This window comes from Uloborus diversus, chromosome 6 (assembly GCF_026930045.1).
Source record: "Uloborus diversus isolate 005 chromosome 6, Udiv.v.3.1, whole genome shotgun sequence".
Taxonomy (NCBI): Eukaryota; Metazoa; Arthropoda; class Arachnida; order Araneae; family Uloboridae; genus Uloborus; species Uloborus diversus.
In genome coordinates, this window is record NC_072736.1 from 27,662,452 (window position 1) to 27,672,230 (window position 9,779).

The 9,779-nt window shown below is 36.5% G+C and overlaps 1 protein-coding gene across 1 annotated transcript in view; it reads left to right on the forward strand.

The window, feature by feature from the left end:
• LOC129224679 (spectrin beta chain-like) overlaps nt 1–9,779 on the forward strand; it is a 161,082-nt gene that overhangs the window by 127,285 nt on the left and 24,018 nt on the right. The window contains 5 exon segments of the mRNA XM_054859224.1: nt 49–134; nt 1,999–2,066; nt 3,011–3,098; nt 4,992–5,067; nt 6,208–6,305. Coding sequence (XP_054715199.1) covers nt 49–134; nt 1,999–2,066; nt 3,011–3,098; nt 4,992–5,067; nt 6,208–6,305 — 416 coding nt within the window.

Below are 9,779 nucleotides of genomic sequence, written 5' to 3' on the forward strand. Positions count from 1 at the left end.
GATTGCTCGGTTAGTTCCTCTATTGATGTTTCGTTTTTTGACTTTCAGTACGACCCAGATCAGCCAGGAGATAAATCTCAGAAGCTTTCGGCGGAAGAGCAAGCCCGTTTGGAGAGAGAAATGGACACATCAGCGTAAGTATCTCACATCATTAAAAACTGAACGTATGTACCGATGTATATATCTATGTCTAAGTTACTTCTCCCGAACGCCAGTGAACTGACCATCGAACCAGATATCCATAGATTCGCAATTTTCCCGTCTTTGTATTTGGCTATTTAACATAACCATCCGATAATAATTAGCGGAGACATCAATTAAAAACTATTAATTATAATACTTGGATTTCGACATAAAATCCCTATTTTTCGAAGGCTTTCCTCCATTCAAATTATTATTCAGTGCTTTAACTCAACTTTCCGTAACAATGCTTTTACTAAAATTTGTAACATGAAGAAAATCATTGAAAAGAAAGATCTGTTGCCATTTTTTCTCGAATATGAAGAAATTAAATTTGGCTTTTGTTTCTTGCTCAAAGTGTTTGACTCAGGCGTTATAGAGTAATTGACCTAAAACTTTGATTCTTGTTGTTTCAAATTAGCAAAGAACGCGTAATTAAAAAAGTTGATTAGTTGCCATGGGTTTCTAACCTGGACCTTAAACTACACCACTCGGACTATAACTATAGCTGTGTCCTAAAGTTGTTGACCCGTCGCGATCAAAGTTATTGACCTCTAAATTTGGCCATTTTATAAAAATCATTGACTTTGAGACCATTTAACTACTAAAGTCAAGAGAAACGAAAGCTATTTTATATTTTTCTTAGTATTATACTGTGGAGAGTAGTTAATCATATACTTATTTCCGAGGGTTACTCATGGCTTTAGCAAATATCCAGGCCCAAACAAGGCAAAAAAAGTTTTAAAAATTGCATTTTCAATTGACCTTTGCCCTCAAAGATATGAGTGAGTCAAAGTCACCAAAATATTTATACTAGAATGTACCTAGTATCAAGTAGTATCCTTATTTAAATGAATTGGCTCGGTTCACTCATTGCTTTTGAAGCAAAGCAATCATATATTAAGCTCTTTTTCCTCACGACCCTAAACTTTGATCTCCACTCGAGGGCCAAGAAGTCAAATTAGAGAGGAAAGAAGCTTCACTTTTTCTTATCACAATACTAGTAAAATATCCTGAAAGTTTCAAGAAAATTGAAGGTGTCAACTATCAGGCCTCCATTCATTTTGTCCAGCTTTAAAATAAAAAAAAATGACTCTTAAACTCTCAAAAGTACTTGAAAATTAACTGCCTTAAGTAAGGTAAACAACCAGTAGTGGCCAGTGCTTCAGTAGTAGCCACTTCAAGGTTTATATTTGAAAAAATAGGATTCCGGGTCTCCCAATGGATTCAAAAGTGCATCAAACGTGCACTTTTGAATCTATTGAGAAAAATGGAATCCCATTTTTCAAATATAAACCTTGAAGTGGCCACTACTGGAGCACTACTAAGCACTGGCCACTACTGGTGCGTTTACCCTACTTAAGCTCCCAGAATTTCAGACCTCTGGGTTAAATATTTTCCGCAGCTTTCCCATGGAAATTTGTCTCACATAGCTAGCTGCTGTGCGATTTTGGAGCCCCTTATTTGAGGTTTCCTAGATCCTCAGGATTTGGATCTTGGGAACTGAAAATTTGCGTATTAGTGTCAAAAGCACGTCTACGCCTCAATAAAATTTCAGTCGCATCGGAGATAGTCGGGTGGGAACCACTAGGTCACTTGACGTGGAATGACTAATAACCGTTTTTTCTTTTTTTTTCATTGGCTTTTCACTTAATTTCGAATAAAACAAATCTAAAAGAATCTCCAGGAAATTAATGCTTTATATCTTGATTCAATTTTAAATGATTTAAATTGGAAAAAAAAAATACTTTCTTTATGTTTTTTAATCTAACGGATGTGTCTAACGTAAAGTTTTACGGATTTTTCCTTCTCCTGCAGCACGGAAACAGATGCAACCTTCAGCGACGAGCCGTCCTTTTCCGAAAAAACTTCCAAAAAACCCGAAGGTAAATATATTTCTTTTCAAAAATTGAGATTTTTGTCAAGTAGATGTTTGATTGCAGCCAACCATTTTCCAACTTTGTAGGTTCAGGGCATCCTTGAAACTAAGTTTAACCAAGTTAACTAACTTTTAACTGACTTTTTGTCTTTTTTTTTCGGAAACTGAAAAATTGAGTTTTTTAGTGATAACTAACTAGTTTAAAACATATAATTATAACTAGTATAACTGGTAAACTACCGCCGGGGAAAAAAATTACTTAACCTGCGGCTTCGCTCGCGTTCCAGTAGATTTTGTCCATCAATTCAGGTTGTTGATTAATACTGGTTAATCAAGAATCCGAATCTACAAAATTAAAAGCATTGCCGTAAAGTTGGCTACAGCATCCAGAGATTGCAGTTTTTGCTCTTATTTTGGGCTCGTTAGCAGGCCCGTTTTTTAGAAGGGTCCTCCCCTGCTTTTGGGGAAATGATTTATTTACAATAAGCAATTTTGTTGTTCTTCCATACAAAATTTTCCTTTTTGAAACCTTCCCCCGGAAATTTTTTGAAATGACGGGTCTGCTCATCAGTTCGGAATAGACATAATCCAGCTATAGGCAAATATTTTCGCACTACTAGCTGAAAATAATTTGGCAAATGAGCTAACGTTCCTCATCTGTCTCAACTCCGTCTGTTCGACGATAACTTGCAGTTCCAGAACAATTTTCCAATCCGAAAGAAATTGCCAGAAAATAAAAAAATAAATTTAATAAATAACAATAGCAAATGAACAAAAATAAAAACAAAAAATAAAGGTCATTAAGATGCAAAAGGATTCATCATTTGCAAAATAAACAGACAAAATGAAACGATAGAAAAAGAGTCAATAAAATGCCAGAAAAAAAAAGTGAAGAAATTGCTTCAAATTTTTAAAATGTGCTTAGATTGACAACTTGTGTACTTTTCTCAGCTCCCTCGCCGCCACCTGTGGGATCCTACGAAGGCACCCTCATGCGGAAACACGACCGGGATTCAGAAGCGAAGAGGTCTTCTAACAGGTAAGAGTTTTAGCGCATGCTTTTCAGTAAACCATACGTTAGTGTATAATAATAATGAAAAACGTCTAAATTAGTAGCAATTGAAAGATAATAGTGAAAATTTGCTTTCTACGACGGACTCATTTGCCCTCGTTCCTCCATTATTTAAATACAGTCAACTCTCGATTTCATCCGCGAGTCAATCAACAATCAGGAACATGTATTTTATCGCAGCAAAATGCAAATACCAATGGCTGTTTTTTTTTTTTTCGAAAAATTGCAAATTTAAACTCAGTTTTTGTTTTATTTATTTACTAGTGGTACCCGCACGGCTTTGCCCGTAATAGAAAACTTAAAAGGTCTTTTGGTTCGCCTGTATATTTACAAATAATGTGTGGTGAATTTCCTCGCCAATTGGCTGTACCCATGTTACGGTTCCACGTTATGATAATTTCGTATCTCGCCAATTGGCTTGTGCCCATATTACGGTTCCACGTTATGATAATTTCGTAATTTACTCGTCCATCTTATGATAGTTTTGTTCTTAAAATTGGAATAGAAAAAGAACCACATCGAATTTTCGAAAAATCGCTTCGAGGTGCTGCACACCCCCATGCTACAAACTAACTTTGCCAAATTTCATGAAAATCGGATGAACGGTCTAGGCGCTATGAGCGTCACAGAGATCCGGACAGAGAGACTTTCAGCTTCATTATTAGTAAAGATAAAGATTGATTTTTTGTGCTTTCTTCATATATATTTTCATTGCTTGCAGAGAGTAATTAGGGAAGTTGCAACCTATTAAAAGTTCTATTTTGACTATTGGATATTGTTAATTGACCCTCAAAACTAAAAAATTCACCATCGCTGAATTTTAAAACACCGTGATTGATTTTTAATGAATTTTTAAAAATCCACGCGCAAAAGTGCGTTTTTTTTGTAACGTCACGAGCTTACGCCACAGGGCACTAATGGGCAGCCTTCCGCCGAAGATCCCTTGTTTTTGCTAGGTACATTTTGAGCTCGCTGATATTTTTATTTTTTTAGAAATTCAATAATCCTTTTGAACACACTACGGAGGCCGGATTCGTTAAAGCACAATCTAATAATCTTCCTCAAGTAACATCAATGATGGTATTCGAACATTTCTGAGAGGATGAGAGGTTTAATGTTCCAGAAACGCGAGGAGTTAAATGCGAGGAGGTAAGCCTTATATTTCGTCTTCGAAGTCAACTGCACGTCCTTCGGTTTCTCCCACGGCGGAAGAGCGCATGACGTCACTTCCTGTGCCATTTGATGTCACAATCGCTTGAACTTTAAAAATTAATTTAAAAAAAACTACTTATCGTATCGCAAAAAATTTTTCATCTATGATGTTCATACGTGTTAAACTATCATATAAAAATAAAATTGAAAAACCGACTTCCCTATTTGCATCAATACAGCTAAGTGTTTGAGGAAGGAGTTTTCTCCTTATTTGTCCCCCATTTTACTCTTTTTGAGGTATATCGGCGATTTTTATTATCCTCGGCACTCGTGCCATCCAATTCCGAGGATATTCGGAGAGTTTACTGTATGAGGTCTTAAAATTGACCGACCATTTGAAAAAAAGTCGCCAAATTTAGTGAGAAATAGAGATTTGAACAGGCGCTGTAGCACCTCAAACATTCAAAGATGTCGACATTCTCAATGTTCTAATCATCGTTTCCAGAACTTTCTATTTATCTCTAAACTTGGCTATTTTTTCTGGAAATGATTTATGCCTTCGCGTTGTTCCCTGGTAAGGAAAGTATAGCTTATCTTAACTACTTGCCGTCTCTGACATACCTTTTATCCTCTTTTCTAAGCGTACGAAAAAGAGTTTTTTTTTTCCCTCTCTCTCTCTCTCTCAGAGTTCCGCTTCTTTTATTGCAGGTCCTGGGAAAAGGTGTACGTGGTGATTGAGGAACACAAATTGAATATCTACAAAGATAGGAAACACTATTTACAGGTAATTTTCCGATTCGACTACGTCGGTTATTTATATTACTAGAAAGTCGCCGTCAAGGTATGACTGGTGAAAACTGCTTCTGCATTTGACGAAGCTATTTGCCTGTTTGGTGATATTTTGATAGTTGGAATTGTAACCTTAACTCCAGTGGATAAACCCTAAACTCCAATAGGTAGCGTTCATCGTTGAAAAATTTTTCGTTTCTTTATTCCCCTGAAATGACACAGTCTCACCAGTAAAACAGTTAAGTTACCGGATCGAGTCAGCCTTGTCACAATAAAGCCTTTCCCTGCACGTTAAAAATTACCAGAACATATTATCAAATTATCATGCCGTGGCGCGAGCTTCATTGTTGAAACATGCTGGTAACTGGATCATCGCGGCTATTATTTATATGAGGATGTCCTTGGTCAGCTCATTGACCGCCTTTATGAACTGATTACTGCAAGAAACTGATTCGGCATCAAACTTAGGCATTTTCAGACCGAAAAATATCATGAACTTTGCAAATACATGAGCACGAAGTGGTGTATATGTGGGGTGAAAGTGGATTCAAGTAAAATTTTCTGAAGACACTGTAAAATTTTAGAAGCTATGAAAAAAACACCCCCCTTCCTCCCCCCCCCCCCAAAAAAAAGGAAAAAAAAAACCTTCAAATGTGCATACAAAAATCATTGAAAAAAAAACCCCCCTATTTTAAAGGCTTTTTTTTTTTTTAAATATTTTTTCTGCTTTAGAATGTGTTGTCAGCTCAAAATTATCGGAAACAGCAATGCAAAATTTTCGGATCACAAACACCCCTACATGTGCAAATTCACGATGTGCTATATTCAGTGGTGCAAACAAGCGCTTGCACAAGCACAATATTTTATCATAATTAGTTTAACATAACAAGATAAATTTAAGCTTTTTAAGCTTTGCTGAAGCATTGCACTCAATGACTCAATGATGTCATGCTCACTTGAACGCTACACTAGGGACCAAGGGGCAAAAGTTTTCTACTCCTGCCGTCGACTCCGTGTCAATTCTAAAGCAGTTAACACTGGAGTTTTCAGATTTTTCAACTAGCAACAACAAAATGAAACATGATTCATGTCAACCTCAACATGCTCGTTAAAAAGGGAAAATCGATCGTTGCAGGGCGTCCACTACCATGGCGAACCGCCCCTTGACCTGAGGGGGTGCAAAGTTCTCGTGGCTACAGACTACACTAAGAAGCGATACGTCTTCCGACTCACGTAAGTACCCTCTATTATTATTATTATTGCTAGAAAATCACCCGTCTAGATATGACGGGTGAAAATTGCTTCTACATTTGAACGAAGCAGTTTCCTATTTGGTGATACAGTGAAACCTGTGTATGTTGACCACTTGAGGTGCAGTACTTTGGTGGTCAACTTAGACAGGTGGTCAACTTATAAAGGGGGTAATGATTTTTTTTTTTTTTTTGGAATTCTTGCACCTTGACACCTTTTGTAATTCTTGCAATTGACACCTACTCTTTCTGTTTAACTCACTTTCATTGTTTAGCATTACTTTGAAACAATAATTTAAGATGTTATTCAAATATTTTTAGAGATTATTTTCCCAGAATGACGTATAATGTGTCGTACAAATTTAAAATTTCAGTAAATTGATCAAAAAAAAGCCTTATTGTTTATGAAAAGTTACTCATTTTATATTAATAGTTCCTAAAAATTTACAGCTAATCAAAAATTACAAATTTTTCGCTTAACAATAGAAGAAAAATAAGTTTGGAGAATAAAAGGGTTCTTAGTAGTTTTCCGAAGTGGTTAAACTTAAAAGGAGGTTTAGTTATGCTGCTGTTTCATTTAGTTGGTAAAATGCTGATCTGGCATCAGAAATATTCTTGGAAAGCTTAAAAATAATAATAATAATAATAATAAAATATTTTGCTAAATAAAATTTTAAAAAATAAACCAAGTGGTCAACTTACAAAGGGTTTTTTACAATACTCCAATCCAAACTTGGTGTTCATTAGTGGTCAAGATAGACAGGTGGTCAAGATAGAGAGGTGGTCAAGTTACAGAGGTTTTCCTTCATTATACAAGGTAGGACTAATTCCGTTCCTGACAAAAGCGGTCAACATAGACAGGTGGTCAACTTACAAAGGTGGTCAACTTCACAGGTTTTACTACTTTGATAGTTGCAATGGGTAGCCCTAACTCCGGTGGACTAACCCTAAACTCCAATAGATAGTGCTAATTGTTGATCACTTTTTCGTTTCTTTATTCTCCTAAAATGAGTCTTACCAGTAAAACAGTGAAGCTACCGGATCCAGTTGAGCCTTGTCAAAATAAAGATTTTCCCTGCATATCAAACATTACCAAAAATTTTATCAAATTATGATGCTGTGGAGCGAGTTTCATTGTTGATGACATCAGAGCGTTACTCGATCAGAGGTTTCGTTATTATACACAGTTGTTGGACAAAAATATGGAAACACCTTGTGAAATGCTTGCTTAAACATACTAGATGATTCTAGATGATCCTATAGGTTGCGCTGCTGTATTTCCTCACTAACAACATCTGTACTATGTCCTTCACACGTTGTAAGTGGGGCATTCCACGGTATTTTTGACATTTATGTAGAGTCCGTAACGTGACCTTTTTTGCCATAACTTTTTAATTTACTGTTTGATTAGCATATTATTTTATTTTGATCTCTTCCTACCAACACACCAGCTCAAATTAAAATAATTTGCAAATCAAACGGTAAATTAAAAAGTTATGGCAAAAAAGGTCACGTTACGGACTCTACATAAATGTCAAAAATACCGTGGAATGCCCCAAGCGTCAGTCGGTGTCAGAATAGTGTTCTGCGTAGTTGCGAGTGCATTATGTCTGAGTTAAGTGAATTCGAACATGGACAAATTGTTGGAGCTAGAATGATAGGTTCTTCCGTAACCAAGGTAGCCGAAGCGTTTGGTGTCTCAAGAGGCACAGTATCGAAGATTTTTACTGCATACAGGAAAAGTGGAAAAACATCACCTGTTAAGTCACAACATGGACAAAAATGTGTGTGACAGACAGTCGTTGAAGATGATTGTGGCGAAAAATAAGAAGACAACAGCTGCAAAAATCACTTCTTTAGTTCATGTCGGTCTCACAAACCCTGTCAGCTTTAAAACAATAAGAAAAGAACTCCATAAGCAAGCAATTGCAGAACGAGTTGCAATTTCAAAACTCCTCGCCACTCATGCCAACGCCTGAAACAGGAAAAGATGGTCTGAAGCCATTTAAATCAACGCGATTTTCTTGTCATTTTCCAACAATTAAAATGGCGTGAATTACGCAGACGACAGTTCATAACGATTTATCTTTCTTATTGTTGCAATTATGAAGCTATTTTCATTCACATAAAAAGTATCAGCCCCCCCCCCCCCCCATGGAGCGATTGGCGCCAAAGTTAAACCAACGCCTGTTTACATATGGATTGACATTTATTCCAAATTTCATCCAGAACGTAGCATTACTTCTTGAGATATGGCACTCACCATGGAAAACAAAGAACGTTCGTTCGCGTCACCCCCTTTTTAGCTGTTGACACTAAAATAAAATCAGCTCTTATACCCACTAAGGGCTACTTGCCGATAAATTTTTCTTTCATTCCGTTCATTATTTCTTGAGATACAGCAGTCACAATTGACGACAAAATACGTTCTATAGTTCAACCCCCGTTTGAGTTATTGACACCAAAATTGAATCAGCACCTGTTCCTGTTAATGGCAACATATGGACCAAATTTTGTTTGATTCCGCCAATTACTTCCTGAGGAATAGCAAGCACGCGCAACTCAAAAAACGTCCCATTGCTCCACCCCCCTTGGAGGAATTCGTGCCAAAAACCAAAGGGCACAAGTTCACATAGAGGCACATATGTGTACCAAATTTCGTTCGATTTCATGCAGTAGTTTTTGCTGTAGAGCGGCCACAAAAAAACTGGTCACACACATACGTGACACACACACACAGACATTTTCCAAAAATGGTCGAAATGGACTCAGCACACCTCAAAACGTTCGAATCCGTCAAAATTCGAAAATTTGCACGAATTCAATACTTTCTTCTATGTATGTAGAAGAAAGTAAAAAGAAGTAGTACCAGGCCCGGACTGGTTCCTTCTGGGGTGGTCGTCTAGGTACTGGAAAGGGGGCCCCTGGTATGGGGGTTCTGGGGGCCCATTCCCGCGAAAATGTGAGAAAGTTATTGTTTCAAAAATTGCTTTTTCTTTTTGGACATGTTAAATAATAAAACTAAAGTTAAATTTATGTATAAAAAAACATGTGTTTGAAGTTTTACTTGCCTTACCCTTTAGCAGAACGAAATCCCATGCCATTTTTACAAAATCTATTAAAGGTGCGTTATTTTATTTATCGTTATTTCTGAATTGAACGTTTTTCTCCTTTTTTTTTCTTTATTATTATGTGTTTAAAACTTTATTTACCTTGTAAGAGGAGACTGTGTGGAGAAAGATTGCGATGCAGGGCCAGGGTTGGAAAGGTTTTTCCCACCACTTGTATTTACCGTCCTGGGAAATACTATGTTTTTCCCGCACGGGAAAAAATAATTATTAAAAATATAAATTCAAAACTATTTTTTAAAATATCAAAATTGAGTTCTTAGTAAATAATAGCTTGATTGACAATACACAAATTACAAATCATAATCGTGTTGTTTATATTCTTCGTC